The sequence below is a fragment of the Galleria mellonella genome, unplaced genomic scaffold (genome assembly GCF_026898425.1).
Source record: "Galleria mellonella isolate WM207_F2 unplaced genomic scaffold, CSIRO_AGI_GalMel_v1 utg65, whole genome shotgun sequence".
In the NCBI taxonomy this organism is placed as follows: Eukaryota; Metazoa; Arthropoda; class Insecta; order Lepidoptera; family Pyralidae; genus Galleria; species Galleria mellonella.
This window is the reverse complement of record NW_026442138.1, coordinates 4,906,345-4,926,723: the sequence shown is the minus strand read 5'-3', so window position 1 is coordinate 4,926,723 and position 20,379 is coordinate 4,906,345. Positions and strand designations below refer to the sequence as shown.

The window sequence follows — 20,379 nt, the reverse complement described above, 5'->3', positions numbered from 1 at the left end:
CGTTCAAAGGTGCAAACAGGGGAGTAGTTGATGTACTATATTCCTATTCACGAAGACCGCCAACCCACGGTATACCCTTCGGTTATTCGAGATCGGTTTACACAGTAAATAGCACCTCCATCAGGATTCCGACCACAGTCTTCAGCATTGCTGCATCTAACTCTGTGAGGGATGTGCTGGCCTTCATTGGCTGCTTCGTCGTCTTCCCCTTAGATGTAGTGGGCGCCGCAGGTGTTTTTGGGGCAACGGCGGTAGCTTGAGTGTTTGAGACGGCGACCGCGGACGTGCGTCGCGCGGAGCCATCAGGGCCTGTGTTCTAATGGTGGTAGAAGACCCGGAAGCCGGCTTTTTGCTCCTCTTTTCCCTGTTTTTCTTTCTCATCTGAGGAGACTGTGATTCCCGCTCGGTAGTCGGATTGGCCGGGACAATTAGACTGCCCTGGTTTGAGGCTGTGGGGACGGCTTTTGACGCCGATTGTCCTAGCCACTGCACTGGCTTTTCGGTCGCGGACCCACTCTCCTGTAAAGCAGGCAAGCGGTACTGTTAGCTGTGTGTTGGTCCCAACAGTTTGCACACCTAGGGGGGGGACTTCCTTAAGCTGAGGACAGTTTCTGGCCGTATGTTCGTCATCACAGCGGACTCATGCCAGTTCCTTATGGCATCCGAACGAGGAGTGCCGAAAGCTCTGTCAACAATAAAATTGTACGAATAAGGGCCCTTCTTGCCCTGCCAGGCTTCAATCATGACCTCCGGCATGCATAAGAGTTCCTCCACTTGATATATGCTGGGTAACCTCCAGGGTGCGCTTTATCTGCGCATACAATATGCATACCGGGCGGCTTTGATGGGCCTTAATTTAACAGACATATTGTGGGAAATATCCCAACTTCGGGGTATCGGCTATCTCCTCTTTCGGTGTGTCCGCTGGGCTGCCGCGGATGGTCTCCTTCAATTTCTAGCTGGTAGCTAAACCAGTTGATTTTCTCACTTTTTTCCAAGTCCGAGAGGTACCGCTGTATAATACGGTACTCTTCCTCCGACTAGGGGGAAAAACGCACTCCTCTTCCAAAAGTGCGAGCGTTGGGATATACTTCAGTTTTCCTTTTAATGCTTTAAAGTGGGGCACTCAGACGGGCAGGTGTTGCACGATTAACGGGGGAATTCTCTGCAGTTTCATTCGAGGGTGAGGCACGACGGCAGCAGTTTGTCCAAGAACGTTAGAGTTTGCTGACGTTCCTGGTAGTGGTGTAGAGGGTCTCGCTGCATCCATATACGAAGGAACTAGCACCTATTGATGTTGACTCAGACTGGTACTTATGGACTTCCTCGGGAGACCCTAGGTGATAACGGGGTGGGCTGCTGGTGGCAATGGCGACAAGAACGATTATGCGCCTCCTCATCGGGTTCGTGACTCCTCTGTTTCCAGGCCGGTCTTGTAGACATATGGAATGACCGGCCCAAGTCTCTTGCCAGTTCCGATTCCTCCACCAGAGGCGATAGCTGATCTCCCAGACAGCGGCTTCATTTCCCACCAAGACCGCAATCCTCTCTTTCTTACCCTGGGAGAGAAAGTATGTGGCCAGGACTTGCCCCAAGATCATCAAGAGTGTTGATCTCGGCGACACCTCGGCTCCACCTCGACACCCGGCTGAACCGGCGGAACGGAAGAGGCGGGCGCGGGCGCAGGGGGGTAGCAGTGTTACCTCCCGCGCAGATGGTACACTATGGCTCTGAGAAGGGCTTTTTCGTTCATTCATTTGGCCGAATGGTTCGGTATGCTGAGCCTTACAGCCAGCCGCAATCTAAGCAGTTGAGGGGTAATGGGGGGCTGAACTGGCTCTTAACTTGATCGGGCTCTTTTCTCTTCCGGCGGGCCTGAAGTCGGGTGTTGTCTGGCACGTTTGATCACCAAACGCACCAGACTCCTGTATTAAAAAGAGTTTCTTAATACAGGAGCGCTTGCTCAGCTGTTCCACTAGGATCCATGCGGGACGTGTTGTCGTCTTGATGGCTACGATGCGAATCCGTAAATTTCATAATTTTTGTTTTAATAATAAATATTCTTGTTATATTACATATATTCTTTTTCTTACACCCCTCTACCCCGTTCCCAATAAATATAATAGGGTGTTAGTAAAATAAATACATATTAGGGGCCGATATAATAAGTGTGCCGACCCTCTCTGTTTATAGGGGATTTGAACGAGAAATCATAGAAAAAGAAAAAAAGTTTTGTAGATGGCGTCACAGTCGCCGCCGCCATGTTAATCCGAAATCCGCCATATTTTGCTGGAGAGTCGCCCATTATTCTAGGGCACTGAATATTTTTTTCTAATTTAATCCAATTATGATTTTTATGAGTTAACAGTTATAATTTTAGTGTCTGTGTGTAGTGATATATTCTGAGATTATTATAACTTTTGTCCGATATTAACTAATGTGGTTTATTCTCTTTCCTGTTCGTTACCCAAATCTAATCTAAACAGAAAATGGCCGACGGTGTTGGTGCGGGTGTCTCCTTTGTTTAGGGCTGAATTTTAGTGAATATAAGTGTTTATAGAAATAATGCCTAGTGCCTCGTTTTCCTCTTCGCGTTCTTACGTCCGTAGATCGCGAAGAAAAGGCGGACATCGGATACCGCTACCTTCTAGGACACAATCGAGTAAGTAATCCGGGTCGCCGATGTCGTCCCAATAATTTACCAATCGCTAGATACGACATGTCCATAAATGTGTAATCTTTGAATTAAACAATAGCATGTTTATGACAAATTATTCTTTGGATCTATACATAATTTATATAGTCTGCGCATTCTATTGTGGCAGTTACACTAAAAAATTTGCCGAGCTAACGTACAAATTTTTGTTGGATACTCATTGTTCCCCCTACGTAAATTGATTAGATACGTAAATTTTATACTATTCATCAGATTCTACCTTTATAAGGATCTTGAACAGCGCATTTCAGTGACATTTTGCGCAATATGGGTATTGATTTGCTAGATGAAACTTATTTTACATAGCATGACGAAACAGCTGTTCTGAAACATGCCTCAATCGTATTGTATACCTACGGGTAATTAAGGAATATAATATTTCCTTGCCATAAGACGTGCATAATATATGTGGTCTGTAATCTCAAGACAGTTTTATAAAATGCTAATGAAGTTATTTATATGTTTTTTGTCTGTTTTGTAATTTACTCATAACATTGTTAGTTTATTTTATTTATTTGTTGTCAGTTATTTTCAAATAATTAAATTTTATAATTCTTTTTATCAAGAATAATTATAACAATTATCTATCATATATTTTATTTCTTTATTTAAGTCAATCAAAATTTGGAGTTGTTTTAGGTGTCTATATAAGCTATTGTGTATATGTATTATATAAATAATTAATGTACTTAACATAAAGCCTTGTATAACTTTGTTCCAATATGCTTTTTACCATCACACATTTGATCGACAAAACATGTAAACTGAAACTTATTAATAAAAGAACTTATAAAAATAGGCTAACTTGGTTACAAATTTGATAATGTTTTATTCAATTATTGTCTAATGTGGCAGTTAAAAGATAGACAAAAGTGACATGTTTACATGAGCTATGTCATAGAATAGGCCATTAGGCTCTCAAAAAATCTGGATTAAAGTTAACTATTAAGAATTATGCAGAACAAAAATTTATTTGTGTACAGAACATGTAATACTTTAAATTATAATAGTTCAATGACAAAGAGTACTACAATAAGTTAGTTTGTGTCTATTATCTATCCAAATATCATGGTCATCATATTTGACAAAATGAATGGAATATATAAATAGTGCCCAGTTAAAATGCCCTTATAGAAATATTTAACTAATATACAAACATTATTAGTAGCTAATTTCAATGACACTCATGATTGAAATATTTCACATTTGAATTGTGTACAATATTTTTATATGTGATAGAAATAAAGAAAAATAAATGCATTTTATAAGTGTTTATGTTGATGTATGTCAACTAAGTAAATACACTTGTTTGTCATTTCACAATATGAATTCAATTGTAATGAATAAGGATTATTTCAGAATATCATAGTGGCTCTATTTAAAAAATATCTGTAAGGTTAAAGTTTAATAACAAATTTCAAAAAAGAAATTATTTGCAATTGTATGAATCATTATTGCTATCATCATATAATTAAATTCTACATAACTGTTCTAGATCTATCTTTCAAATAGGTCATGTGTTTTGGCAACAAATCAAAAATTTTATTACTCCATGTTGATATCATTTTAAGTAAAATAAATATTATTAAGAATAATATTATCTTAAAAATTTATACTTCATTAATATTTGACATCACTTTTTATGTATGTAGGAAATAAAATGTTAACACCCTGCCCATGCTATTATTTTATACTGATGGATTATTACAGGAGAATAACAAGTGATGAAGTCAAATCAGTTAAACAATTATAACAAATTTACCAGGACTTAACCATTGTGGTTTCCTAGTCTTGATATTATAAAATGTTAATATTATTAGTCAATATGGTCTGTTTATTGGTAAGTTTAATATCACGGCTTTGTATGTATGAATTAGGATAAAGTCTCCTGTGTATTTAATCTAAGATACATGTGTGTACTAAATTTTAATTAGTCATACTAGACTATTGGGTCATTTAGTAATATTTAAATAACTAAACATATTCACAAACTTTTAAACTTGTCTAATTAGCATTAATAAGATAGTAATATGTTATTTTGAAAACTATTAATATCCACATATCCAGTTGTGCAATGAAGATATGAAATATATAAAATTACATGACATTTGTCTGTGACTCATTGTCTGAATATTTAAATATTATATATATATATATATATATATATGTATATAATTAAATACCTGGGTTCTATATAAATTACACAATAATTCATTTTTCTCTTTCGTGATCTATAATATTTTAACAACATTCAAATAAAAACTGTCAGTTCTGTTTTCATTATAAAACCAAAATATGGGTCTATGTTTTGGTTAAGAGTTTGTCTTAATGGGCAATCATCATCATCATATTAGTCTTTAACTATCCACTGCTGAACATAAGCCTCCCCATTGGGGGGTTTTGCCAGTAGTTGCAACACTTAGCAAGCAGATTGGCAACCACAGCCAGGCTTCAGATATGTTTTAGAAGAGATGTTGTTGCCTATCCCTCACCCTATCTTAGTTGGCTCTTACGACATCCACGCGAATGGAAGGGGTTGCCTATTCCATGCTGGGGCCACACAATCATTTAATAATAATCAATTTAAAGAGACTTAATTTTTCTTCAATAAAAGGGCATTCTGGTCTTCTTTAACATATTAATGTTAATAAGGATCAGAATGGTGATAAAATATAGAGTATTGAAATATTTAGATTTTATACATAATTATATTATTATTTTATATTTAATAAGTAATTGTAAAAAAGTAATTTCTTTAAAAATGGGGCGATAATTATATTACAAAATATTAATATTTGTTAATATAATTATCGAAAAAAATATACTTTTAAATTTAACAAATAAGTACATTCATAAATTAGCATACTAATCACTCAAATGCAATGTATTGCAGGTGAGCCATGTGAATCAGTCCCTTGCCCAAATAACGTGACAGGCAGCGCAATGGCGGCCACGGCCGCGTGCGCTGGGCCGAGCAGCAGCGGTGGCGGCGGCGGGTCCCCGCCGGTACCGGCTGCGGCCGCCGCCACCACCGCCGGCCACCACAGTCCGTACGATCTGCGCCGCAAGTCGCCACCCGCCTACCACGAGCCCGGACCTTCGGGCGCTTGCTCTCTACCCGCTAGAAAGAGGCCTAGGACGTGAGTATTCTTTGACATGTATTTTATGATATTTTAGTACCATTAAATAATGTATAATTCAGATTTTATAGTCTGTAACAAACAAACAAAACTGAAACTTATTTTATCGATAACCAAGACTTTAACATTATTACGATCAAAGTTTTTTGATGCAATAATAATCAAATTTTGTTAATATTTTTCCCTATAATATTTATGTATGAGTATGTTTCCTATTTTATTTATTTTTTATCTTTTGAATTAAATCCCTCAGTCATTAGATAATATATTTCACGATACCTATCAAAACAATGTAATTTCTACAACTTTTCCAATATTCAAATGCTAATATTTTATGTGTAGGCCTTAGTGATTACTATTTCAATAAATGTACTTCTTATGCACTATGTTAATGTAGGTATTTCTACTTTACGTAAGTTAAATGTTTGTTACTTTCACTTTCCAAGAATAAATAACTACTTACTCCTTGCCTAGATAACTTATAAAACTGGAATAATGAGTAGAAATTTGCCAATTTTATTTTGTCCATTTGTTAAATTAATTGTTCTGAGAAAAGAAGTATCCTCACAAATGTAATTTTTAAAGGGATAGTCAGAGGTGTTTATTTATTATTATTGAATGTAATTAAAGTTTGTGTTTTACAAAAAAAGGACAAATTTCAATATGCCAATACAAGTTATTTTAATTTAAAAAGTAAACTACTGAACCGGTTTTGATAAAATTTCAATCAAATCTGTCTATCCCCAAAAATTTTTATTTATAATAGTAGTAGGATAAAACACTAAGTGTATCCTGGGATTTTACTTACATGAATAAGGTTAAAAGTATCCTATGAGTTGAAGCAAGATATGGTTCACCTGTTTAACAAATTTAATTAAAATTTGTTTAGCTGTTTAAGTATGCTTAAATGATAATCATAATTATGAACTATTTTTTTTTTTAATTAAAATGAAATAGCAACCACTTCTATCAGATCAGTTGCCACATTATGATGAATTCACTAGTAATTAACCAGGATGATTTACAGGGGATAACTATAAAAAAAAAAACTAGAAAATCATCCTGATATGGTTGTTACTAATGTCCCCATTACCAACAATGTTTCCTCCTCAACTATCTCTTTTATAATATTAGCAATGCAGTATGAAATTCATACATAACTAATTCATACGTAATAATTAACAGTATGTTTTGTATACAATAAAGAATAAAGAAATTCTAATTATAATTTTTTCCCCACAGCTCTCTGGCCCAGGGTGTGGATGTGTGCAATGTATCACAGTATCTACAATACGAGCTCCCTGATGAAGTGTTGCTCTGTATCCTGTCCCACCTCACGGAGAGGGACTTGTGCCGTGTTGCACAAGTTTGCAAGAGGTTCAACACAATTGCAAATGATACTGAATTATGGTAAACATTTTTTTAAAATACTTATAAGAATTAACCATTTCTCATTATGTCATTCAAAAATATAGGCATGAGAATGGAGGTCAACAACAATTGAAAATGTGAATATTTACATGAGAGATTTCACTTTTTTTACTAGGTATATTTATTTATATGTCTTGGCATGGCAAACAATCTCAATTCACCTTATTTAAAGTAGTAGTGCCTAAGTAGTTAGTGTATTTGGATGTATTAGTAATTAGTAACTAATATAATAAACTTTTAACTGGACCATCTCTATACATGGTAGATATTTAAGAAAAATTTATATGTGGGGTCTTAATAAGACCCAAAGATGCCAAGACAATAACTTTTAGAAATTTTGTCTGTATGTTTGTTTCGATATCTACTAAACTAAACTACTGCATCTACTTGAATGTTTTTTTCACAATTGCATTCCTGAAGCTAGACAGCTTGGCTTAAAAAACTGGTGTATTATCATAGTACAAACTTTCCTATTTCCGAAATCCACATGTACGAAGTAGCAAGCAAAAAGCAAACTATAACTTATATATAACTTTGAAATTTCCTATTTATAAACAATAATTTATACAAATATTGTAATTTTTATGATAAACAAAACTATATAAAAAATTTGTAAAACTTACATTAAATTCATACTTTGATAACTTTTTAAACCTATTATATAAACTTAAAATCTAGATTATTTAATTGGAGTTGTTATTTATCAATTATAATTTTAAGATTTATTAAAATGCGGAGAGAAAGTAATATAAAAGTTTTTTTTTTTATAAGTACCAAATCTGTCTAATGCATAACTGATCAAATATTTATTTTTCAACAGGAAAAGTTTATATCAGTCGGTATTTGAGTATGACACGCCTCTGATGCATCCAGCTCCGTGCCAGTTCGAATTTGTGCCGGCCGATGAGTGTGACGCTGATAATCCGTGGAAGGAGAGTTTTCGGCAGCTATATTATGGGATTCATGTTCGTCCCAACTATCGACCCAAGAAGGAATCACGTATCAAGCATTTTAACACAATTCGGGTTAGTTATTTTTCAATACTTTTTATACATCTAGAAATTAATGGTATACCATCATGTTTAAGTTCTATGTGAAACTTTTAGTTTTTACTCATAATTTGGTTTATATGTTGTCAAACTATAATAATATTTTAGGTATAATAGTCTATATGTTCATTAGCTATACTTACTTCATACTTTTATCTACAGTAGAATCTCGATTATCTGAATAAAATAAAAGCTATTTCAAATGATTATTTCAAAATGCCTAAATCTAAGTTTGATTAAAAATATTTCTTTCATAATCAAATCAAACAATACATAATTAAATTTTAATATTTGTTTATTCTGTAAAGGGTTTTACATACGTCAATACAATATAAAAAAAAAAATACGGGCTACAAAGATAATAGATTACATACCCAAATAATCCAATTAATACATAATACCATTTCTAAATCGGTAATTAGAGCCATGAAGAATAAGTCTGGGTGATGAAATATTCAGATATGGATTCTACTGTACTTTATTTCACTAAAAAATGAATGCTTTCATGGAAATAAGAATGTGTATGTCATAAGAAAATTTCATTGCTTACTTCCTCCATTTACACCAAGTCACAATATAACGTCTAGTTGTTACTCAGGTCACACTATTATGATTCAGTATGAATATCATTATTATCTATTGTCCCGTGTTTTACATATTGGCTCAAGTTTCTTGATTTTCTTTACTTGACTTTTACAAAGTTGTTTGTTTGGTTCACTTACATTTTGGCATACACAATTTAAAATGTAACTAATATCATATATGGAAGAGATTGACTCCTAAGATTTTACTTTCTTATTAATTGATAATTTTCGTTTAAACGAAATTAACATTACTAAATCTGTGTTATTTAAATTAGAAAAATGTTATTTAAACTTGTTATATTATCCTGAAATACTATTCATACCCAACCCACGAGTAGACGCGCAATTATATGTATACAAAAATGGCATTGTCTAAACTCTATACATTCACATTTTTTAAGTTTGCCACATTAACATTTTGATTAGTTTATTAATACAATATATTACTCATATGGCCTGTGCTAGCTTTCACAGCTTCACTGAGCTTGAAGGAGGATGAATCCTGATGTCACTACGAGTTGGAGACAAGTTTTTGTCACCAGTGGACTCCATTTAAATCTACAGTACGAAATTCCACTTAGCTGCCCTTTCGCTTCAATCCCCCTTCACCCTTTACATGACAAGAAACGCCTGGCACGCCGTCGTACCTGGTGAAATACGATGAAGGTTTCACGTTTGACTATTAAATGTCTTCAGCGTGATGATAGTAGTAAGAGTGGGCTTACACGGCAATGCACCGCACGTTTTTTGCAGAATAAATCTTAACAAATAAAAGCACATGTATTTGTTTTAAACAATTAGCATATTATTTGTGCTGCAGAAAACTTGTATTCTTAAATATGCTAACTGTCAAAATAAACCTGACTTGTCTAATAAGCAAAATATTTTTTTAACGCTTTAGAAAATATCAGTTATTAATTTTTATATCAATAGAATTAAATCACGTCAACATTCGTTTATAAGTTTTAAATTGAATATAGAAACGTGCAGTGCATTTCCGTGTAAACGTCATTTAATTAAACTTTTTGGACGTCAGGCGGCTCTCGAGTATGTGGAGGAGCGTGGCGGAGGCGTGAGCGCAGTGGGCGGCGTGAGTGCAACGGGCACAGGCGGCGGAGCGACGAGCGGGGCGTGCGGCGGCGGCTGTGCGGGCGGCGCGGCGGCGTGTTCGTGCAGGCGTGCTCAACCCGCACTCGTTTTCGTGCACGCTGGACACTATCAGGAGGAGTGCCTCGCCATAGACACCGACGTGCAGCTCATTGGTAACTATTATTATACCTATAAGTCATGCATCTAGTCTTAAGATAAGAAATAAGTACCACACAATTACACTAATCGTCAGCTCGCCAAACTATAATATATCACGTTCATGAATTACCTAGTATATCCTTTATGTGATTAGCTATTTGCTGTAATATTTTGTAATAACTTAAAATCTGTAATTGGTAGTACTGATTTTATCTCTCTTACAACTGCGCCATGAAGGCTGTAAAGTAGCATAATTATTATTTATATTAACTAAAATTTTTAATTAACATTATACTGAATTATCATATTTTTTTTTGATGGGTGAAAATGGTATGGTAACCCCGCCTGCGCTAACGGGATACGCTGGCGGAGCACCAGTGAAGGATGATAGATGAAAATGAAAATGAAAAAAAAAAAAAGAAAACAGGCCAGTTAGCCCATCATGATGAATTCATCAGGAATTAACCATGATAGTTTCCAGGGGAAACCGCGAGAAGGTCGACCTGGTTGGGTATATTGCTAGCAATGGGATTCTCAGTCTCCATTACTAACAATCCCTTTCCCCCCAAATTATCATATTTCATCATCGCCATGTGTGGTCCCAGTATAGAATAGGCCACCCTGTCCTTTCCCCCGTGGGTGTCGTAAGAGGCGACTAAGGAAGAGTGAGGGATAGGCCGTGTTTGGCCTTTTAGATATTTTAAGAGGCAGTGTCCCTCTTAAAATATCTAAAAGCCTAACAGTGGTTACCAGCCCACCATCCAAGCATAGCAATTACTGGCAAAACTCCCCTCATGGTGGGGAAGGTCCAGCAGTAGACAGTTATGGCAGAATTAATAATAAATAAAAAAATATCATATGCTAAGGAAGTTCTTAGTACCTATACATACCTTTCAAATAATTATAAAAATTTATAAGTGTATGTTAATGTCATTGAGTTAATACAAGATTCCATTACAGGTTGTGCCCCAGGCAACGTAGCAGAGTCGGTTGTCCTGGAACGTGAAGCTGAATCGACGTTAACGTTCGCGGAGGGAGCGATGCGAGCATATGCCGGACACATGACGCTCAAGTTCTCTCCCGATGCGTCCAGTACTATGCAACATCATAAGCACTATTGTTTGGAAGTGTCCGACAATTGTTCACCTACCGTCGATCATTGTATTATTAGAAGTGCCAGTGTTGGTAAGTAAGAACATATAAGTGTATGCTAGCTATATGAAAAAAGCTCCAAATTCCTTAGGCACTTATATAGAGGGACAGACCTGATGAAAAATGGTAACCGTCGCCTATAGACATGAACAGTACCATGGACATAACAGAGTATACTGTTTCGCCCATGATACCCCCCATGCATTGCCATTCCTGAGGACTCAGGTGTTATTCCAGTAAATTTATGCCTATTATTTCATATTCTTCTCTAAGTCCAGTTGGAACTTAAAATTTGTTCATGTAAAATTTATAAAATACATTCCATTTTGTAGCACAATTTCTATAAACTTATCTCTAAATCTAATATTTTAAATTGATAATCTCGTATAAATATTGTTTTATGGACCATCATGAACTAAATTTATGATAATTTTGACTTAAACTTATTAACTATTTAGTTCATATTGATCCTTAGACGTAAGATATTGCTGTGATATCAAATTGGAGTTTAAACTTTTAAAATAAGTTTATAGTATAGCATATAGTATAGCACCGCAGAGTCGACCCGCGTTATCTCATTTATATAATTGTAATTATATCTTTATTAATCATTAATATTGATTCAACATAAGGTACAAATACAATGTATAAGTAACATTATTATATTAATTACCATACCCTAAAGTTAATGTTCATGTGTCAAAATTATAAAATATATAACTGTGTACAAAACAGTGGGTGCGGCCGTGTGCGTGAGCGGCGCAGGCGCAACGCCCATCATCAAACACTGCGATATCAGTGACTGCGAGAACGTGGGGCTGTACGTGACGGACTACGCGCAGGGCGAGTACCTCGATAACGAGATCTCGCGGAACGCGCTCGCAGGCATCTGGGTCAAGAACTATGCCAGCCCCGTTATGCGTAGGAACCATATACACCACGGCAGGGACGTTGGAATATTCACATTTGAAAATGGATTGGTTAGTGTTTCTCCTTTTTTTTATGGCTTACACTGTAGAGACTTCGGTGATTCTCTACCTGACAGGGTTAAAAAAAGACTGTAGTTAGTGTTTTGAAATGAAAATTATCAAACCTGATTGAATTACGAAAGTAGTAGCAAGAAATTAATTTCACAGCTTTTATTTCATCATCTTATCACGTGTAAATCTACTTTTATTTCATATATTAATTTCACAGTACTAAAACAGTTACATGCTCGGTGCGATTTTTATATTAATGTTATAAAGAGAAAATATTTGATTCTTTGTAATGTATAAACTCAAAAACTACTCGACTTATTTCAAAAATTCATTCATCCACATGGAGAGCTATGTTATCAGCAAGTGACATAAGCTATATGTTATTTTCGAAAATTTTATTTACCCATGCGAAGACAGACCAAATCACTAGTCTTACATAATTTGTGTCTCACGTATCGCAATATCATTGTATAAATGTGAAATTGGCTCTGCGAAAGCTTTGATCCAGATGTTGCCCTAATGTTACTGATATTATCAGTTTCATTAAAGAGAACTGACTTTCCTTATTATATTCATGGAGGTGATTTGTATTACAAAATTAGTTGCATGCACCATTAGGGAAAGGGGGGCATAATTAAGTAACATCATATGGGCAGCAGCATCCCTCTTAAAATACCTCTAAAGCTCAATTGCGGTTGCCAATCCGCCTACTAAGCGTGGCAACTACTGGCAAAACTCCCCAAAAGGAAGGTGTAACAGATATGTATGTATGTAAATAGTCAAGGAAATTGTTTATATCTCAAAATACTTGCATTTTTTATGATATAATGCCAGAATAACTGCTAATAATATATAATTTCATGAATTAAAAATTTTAATATTATCCATATACTTTTTTCAGTGGAATGAACTTGAAACTATTACCATATTATTGTTTTTGATAATTAGCATGCTGTGTTTCCTTTAAAATGATTGTACACTAAGTATAAATAGACAGTAATTTTAATATTAAATCTTATCAGTGTAACAATTGCTAGGAGACCAAATAAAGATAAAATAAAAAAATAAAACTATATTATTTTTACAGGGTTACTTTGAAGCAAACGACATACACAATAACAGGATCGCTGGTTTCGAAGTGAAGGCTGGCGCGAACCCCACCGTAGTACATTGCGAGATTCACCATGGACAGACTGGCGGCATATATGTCCATGAATCTGGCATAGGACAGTTTATAGACAACAAAATACATTCAAATAATTTTGCGGGTGTCTGGATCACGTCCAATAGCAATCCAACCATTCGTCGGAATGAGATATACAATGGACATCAGGGCGGCGTGTACATATTTGGGGAGGGACGTGGGCTCATAGAGCACAATAATATTTATGGAAATGCTTTAGCTGGAATACAGGTGAGTAAGCTGTTTCATGTAGCAATATTTATATGCTAACATCTGTTATTGTACAATTATATTCCTCAATTTTCTTACAAGAAGAACATAAACTACATTTTACCATAGTGTCTAAGTGATTTGATTGAATTTTCCTTATATTATGCATTGTTTATTTACACAGATGTAATCATATTCATTACATTGTACTTATTTGTATAATTTCAGATACGTACTAATAGTGATCCAATAGTAAGGCACAATAAAATCCACCACGGGCAGCACGGCGGCATCTACGTCCACGAGAAGGGCCAAGGGCTTATCGAGGAGAACGAAGTGTACGCTAATACGCTCGCCGGCGTGTGGATTACCACTGGTTCCACACCAGTACTGCGGCGGAACAGAATACACTCAGGCAAACAGGTATGCTACACTATGATAATATGATATATATTAATCCTCACATATGTGTTATGATTGCCAAATTCTAAATCGATTTTATTGATTTAATTTTGCAATCAACCGGGCTTACTCCTGTTAGTCCCATATTTTTTTTGTGACAGTTAAAGGCTGTTTTATGTAAAAAATATTTTAAATTATTTATCTCAAAACGTTAATTAGGTACCTTTTTTATTTTTTATTAATATTTAGTGTTTGTGTAGACTCTTTTCAAACAAAAATTATTATCAGTTTCCATAGTTCTATTTTTAGTTAAATTTTTATGCTGTAATATTATTTACAGGTCGGCGTATACTTCTATGATAATGGCCATGGTAAACTAGAAGATAATGATATATTCAACCATTTATATTCAGGTGTGCAAATTAGGACAGGTAGCAACCCTGTAATTAGAGGTAACAAAATATGGGGTGGACAGAATGGTGGCGTATTAGTATACAATGGAGGCCTAGGTCTACTTGAGCAGAATGAGATATTTGACAATGCTATGGCCGGTGTATGGATTAAGACTGATTCCAATCCCACGCTCAAAAGGAATAAAATATTCGACGGTCGGGATGGAGGCATTTGTATCTTTAATGGAGGAAAGGTAAGTTTGCTTTTTTGCAATTTCAATTTCGATTATATTTTATCACTTTTTAATATCAAAATAACTTTCTTGTCTTGTTAGTTAGCTGTTGAATTTAAGTTGAAATTTCAACATTTGATTTGATAACTCATTATAATATCAGTACATTCACATACAGATTACAATTTAATATATTTCCTAGATTCCTTGTAAAAATGCTAAAATTCCCTATTTCTAAAAAATTTATAAGACAAATTGAACTATTTATTTACTCATTTATTACAATATAATATTATGATTTACTTCATTCTCGGCTAATTTGCTGGTTTTCTCAGACAACCCGTCCCAAAAACCTTTGGAACAAAGAAAACTGAAACCCCAACTCCTTTATATAATAAATATTATGATGATTATTATATTTTACTATATTATGCTGATCAAAATCAGTGACTTATGCACATTTTAAATAAATAAATGTATTTTGGCAGGGTGTGTTGGAAGAGAATGACATATTTCGTAATGCACAAGCGGGTGTATTAATTTCAACCCAAAGTCATCCAGTGTTACGTCGGAACCGAATCTTCGATGGACTCGCCGCTGGCGTGGAGATCACAAACAATGCTACGGCAACTCTAGAGCACAATCAAATTTTTAATAATAGATTTGGAGGTATGGGTTCGATATTTTAAAAACAGATGTTTTCAATTTATAGACATGATAGTTACAACTTTTTTTTATAAATTATTAATTTAATCTTATACAATTTTTTAATACAATTTATTGACATTAATTTGAAAGAATTGTAATTTACTACTCTTCACAAAAAAAAAAAAATGTTTTCTCTAGAGAAAGCGTAAACAAAGAGCAACTTCATTTAATTAGGTTCTGCAATGCGCGATTGATATCTGTAGCGTTGCAGTGAACTTTGACACGTGACTGCTTAGTCAAAATTCACGATCACAAATAAACATCGACTTTATTTGTACCCTTTTATTTAAAGCTTTCTTTTCTATATGTTACTATCGAAAATTCTTTATCCTGTTACACTGTGGTCAACTTTCAGATATTTTCTTAGTTTTAATGAACTCCTCGTATATATGCTTAGGCCCTACTGTCTTGATTTCTATTTTAAATGTTTAATTAATTATGGGAAGTCCAATGCCTATTATTACATTGCATTTTATTTTACAGGTTTGTGTTTAGCGTCAGGCGTGTCACCTCTCGTGCGTGGTAATAAAATCTTCAGTAACCAAGACGCAGTGGAGAAGGCGGTGGGCGGCGGGCAGTGTTTATATAAAATCTCTTCCTATACATCCTTCCCAATGCACGATTTCTACAGGTAAGTTACAGAACATTCTTTTTGCGAATACCGAACTTGACTATATTTATTAGGTATCTGTTTTCATTGCTACTGTAAGAAAACTTTTTATACACATTCTATAGGGTTACACGTCAGGTCGAAAGGTTTAGAAAAACTTCTTGTTTCTTACACTTCCATGACTCATTCATATGGTCGATTATGATAACATTTTTTTTTTTTTAATATTGTAATTGCGAAAGTTTAGAAATTGGTGTAAGGATGGATAGATATTTGTTACTCTTTTAGACGAAACTATTTAGTAGATTTAAATGAAATTTGGTACTCCGGTGGATTATATAACTGAACACCTAGGGTATTTTATTGTCTGATAACTTTAGTAAAATAACGGGATACAGCTAGTTAGTTGCACTATATAATAATGAAAGTAATCATAAGTACAGTTTAAACGAAGAAAGCGTCGAGAAACTTGAGTCTACATGTCTATTTGTATCAGAACATTTGACATTCTATTATATTTGTCTTTCCATTGGGAGATCAAGGTTAGAACCTTAATCGTAAAAAAAAAAGTCAAATAACAAGTGTAAGTCTTTATTAATTCACAAATATAAAAATATAAAATAATAAAGATATAAAAATATTCCTAATTTATGTAGTGATAAATTACAGTATTGACAAACATACCTTATTATAGCAGTAATAAAAAATATACTAATATTTACAAACTCTGTGTTATCGTGAAGTTTTGGTAGAAATATTTGATAAAAATATCAAGTTGGCATGTAAAGTTAATAATAGATTACATACAAGTATACGCCCTGTTTAATGACTCATTTCATTACATATTATTCACTTCACGGAAGTGTATTCTGAAATATTTTTGTAACTTACAAGCATGTTTAATCAGTAGTTTAAATTCATATAATTAAACTGTATAGATTATTAGAAAACTTGGGTCGAACAATTTTGATTTGAGAGATTATGGGTACTATTTATTCTTTATTTATTATTTGAATCTAATAAAATATTTCATCATAAACGAAAACTGCAATGTGTTTTTCAATTGTATTGCATAATTTACAAATATAAGTCCTACCTCACTTTGTTTTACTTGTTGGAGAAAGTTATTACATTAAATAATTGTTGAAATTGCTGGCTAATTCTTTTTGATGTATATGGTAGACTGATTTTATTTACTTGCAGTATAGTAAGTTTGCCGAGGCTGAAATATTAACTTTATAACAAATTCAAATATTTTCCACTATTCAGTAAAAGCACTCAATTTACACATACATATATATTTGTTTTTATTTTTGCTTAATCTCTGTTTGTCCTCAGGTGCCAGACTTGTAACACGACAGACCGTAATGCTATTTGTGTAAATTGCATCAAGACGTGCCATTCCGGACACGACGTAGAATTCATTCGCCATGACAGGTAAATTTCGTCAAATATCTTATCTATAAGTAAATCTCTGATGACTTTTCACGGTTAAACGGCTATTTCGATTTTTCATGAAAATTTATGTGATTTCTTAAACATTGAGTAATTATTATGCAAAAGGAGTCATCGGTTACAGGGGTAGAAACGAGTCTTTATAATATCAATTTATATTTTATAATAGTGGGAGGCCTATGTTCAGCAGTAGACAGTTAATGGCTAATATGATGATGATGATAAAAGACTGCTTACGTTTACGATAAATTTGTTTAACTAAAGGGCCATTTGCTGATATTGACTTCTATTTATATGTAAATTGTACTGTCATTTCCGGACTTAGCCTCTAATTTAGGCCATTGTACGTATTTTGACCTCTATATTTTTTTTATATATTGTAATAAAATTGTATATATACTGTAGCAGAATACCAAATAGACGAAAATGAAAACAGATTGATTAGCATATCATAGTAAATTCGTCAAGAATTACACATGATGGTTTCCAAGCGGGACTTTGTAGAGGTCGATCAGGATATATTACTAGCAATGAGATTGCTGGATCCCTTATACTATCACTAAACTAACTTCTATGTATTAATATATAAACATATTTGCAGGTTCTTCTGCGACTGCGGCGCGGGGACGCTCACAAACCAGTGCCAGTTGCAAGGCGAGCCAACGCAGGACACGGACACGCTGTACGACTCGGCGGCGCCCATGGAGTCACACACACTGATGGTGAACTGAGCGGCCTAGCCGCCGACGCCACGCCATACCGCCCACCGCCACGCCCCACGCCGCGTCGGGAATCAGTATTTGTCGGAAACTCCTAGCTCGAGTCCTTATTTATTTTAGCTTTAAAGACTATACATACTACCGCGTGCGGAGAATGGACGTCTGCAGCAATTGCACTGTAAAATTATCCTTAATTATTAAAGTGTATTTCTATAAGTGTCCGTTGAAAATGTATGGAATTAAGATATTGAAAGTAGCTTAGAGCTTGTGTCAATTCTATACATTTGTCTTTTCTATAGAGTGATATCGCTGTTAGAAATTTACTTTGTCTGGACAGAGCAAGGATTATTTTACATCGTACCTACTGCGTCCGTCCGGTCTCCATACGTAGTATGTCTAGTCCTTTACTGCCGGTCGACGGCCGTCCCTCTATTCGCCAATTTTTAGATTGATAGACAATAATTTCTGATCCTATCGGCAGCTTTCCTCGAAACTCGATTTTTATTACTCTTAATATCTATTCTGTTTTTAAAATCTGATTCTATTAACATGAAATGGAATAAAGCCACCCGGCAAATAGTATTTTTGTCTATCAATATAAGAATGGTAACTTTACCTCTAGTTCACTTATTTTTATTATCTAAAACTCCGTATTGTTTAGCACTCGTCCTGAAGTCGCTGAATTACGAAGCCATTACTCTTGGACGACCAAGATCGTGTCGTTTCACATTTTTCATCTTTGTACTTTATATAGCTGAAGGAAAACTCTATTTCAGACAATGTACACTGTTTGTATATGTAGAGATTTTTTTAATCATCGGTACTTAATAATTACGTATTTCGTCAAGTAGTATCATGCATTCCCAAATTGTAATCGTACTATAATATCGAGAGATCACATTGATATTTAGAATAATGTTATTCATTTTGTAAGATGTAGAAGCGTATAATTATAATATCCGCTATAGTTTCATAATCATGGGGAAGAATATAATTATGTTTACTTTAAATGAACTATGCATTATTTAGTTCATAACTAGTTCCCGATCCAGCGACTGTCACAGTCAGGATGGCTATTTGTAATATAATTGCTTATAATTTTTCTTTTTAACTTTTTGACGACAAGATTACATTTTTATTTTGGGGCATTTATTCCTTAGCTCTCCTGACAATATAGTTGATTGTTCAGATGTTTTAGTTAATAAAGATAATTGTGCAAGTTAGTTTGTATTGTTATGGGGTAGAGTGGCGCGCACAGAGCGCGAGTCGTTGCTGGTCTGTGAAGTTAGTGGACGCTAGGCGCGGCGCACTAATTAATCTCTATTAGGAGTCTGCCTCGCCTAACTATTTTGGCGCTCCTAATGCGCTTTGTAAATATTTATGTCACACAATAATCGAAAATGTAGTAATTAATGTATTTGTATCATTATATTTTTATTATTGATCACAACATGTATGTTTAATTATGGAATACGTATGTTACGCTCATAAGGGTTGAATGCTGCGCGCGACCGGGCGCAGCGTCGAGTGAGCGCTGCAATTGCAGCCTATAGATAGTCCTGAAATATCAACAGCCGCGTAGCCGCAAGAGTGGCTCGTTAGTGTATATTAAGATGAAAATTAAGAACGAATGTGCGTATTTAACTGGAAAAGATCTTAGGTACAATTGATATTTTATTATATTGTTAATTTAAATTTGGTATTGATATCGATCGAAAAGCAATGTTAGGAAACTGGGATATGCCGCAAGTGCGTGGCCAGAGTGCTGATAGTGATAAGTTTAGCCAATAAGCTATGATGAAAATCTAAATTACTCAGTAATCACTATTAAAAGTTTCGAATTGTTAAATCGTCTCTCCATAGCACGGTATGTTCTGAATCTGCTTTTTTATAATCCGTCTGTGATCATCAACTAAATGTATAAGTGAAATTATTTTAATTATACCCCACGAACAGAATTATTGAGAGTTTTATGACTTTATCAACTAAATTATCGTGGATTCGTTGCTTTATATATTTGAATGTGAAATTGTTATTTATTATTGAATTATCAGTATGATCTTAATTTATTAAATTCAAATCTGGATTTTTTGTTTATACAAGAAAATACCATTGTAAAAGCCGTGATATACATCATATAATATTATAAATTTGATTTTTATTTACC

The 20,379-nt window shown here is 34.5% G+C and overlaps 1 protein-coding gene across 1 annotated transcript; it reads left to right on the top strand.

Annotated features, from left to right (window-relative positions):
• Nucleotides 1-2,265: 2,265 nt before the first annotated feature.
• Nucleotides 2,266-20,362, top strand: LOC113519901 (F-box only protein 11). The gene is made up of 14 exons (XM_026905121.3): nt 2,266-2,662; nt 5,610-5,856; nt 7,099-7,266; nt 8,108-8,312; nt 9,957-10,182; nt 11,129-11,353; nt 12,056-12,300; nt 13,388-13,714; nt 13,922-14,116; nt 14,436-14,741; nt 15,209-15,389; nt 15,912-16,059; nt 17,377-17,475; nt 18,095-20,362. Exons 1-14 carry the CDS (start codon nt 2,566-2,568, stop codon nt 18,222-18,224), a joined length of 2,799 nt encoding a protein of 932 aa, XP_026760922.1. The 5' UTR covers nt 2,266-2,565; the 3' UTR covers nt 18,225-20,362.
• The last annotated feature ends 17 nt before the right edge of the window (nt 20,363-20,379 follow it).

Coding starts and splice junctions, on each gene's coding strand:
- LOC113519901 (XM_026905121.3), top strand. CDS start 2,566: ATGCCTAGTGCCTCGTTTTCCTCTTCGCGTTCTTACGTCCGTAGATCG. Junction 2,663..5,609: donor ACCTTCTAGGACACAATCGA/GTAAGTAATCCG, acceptor AATGTATTGCAG/GTGAGCCATGTGAATCAGTC. Junction 16,060..17,376: donor CCAATGCACGATTTCTACAG/GTAAGTTACAGA, acceptor GTTTGTCCTCAG/GTGCCAGACTTGTAACACGA.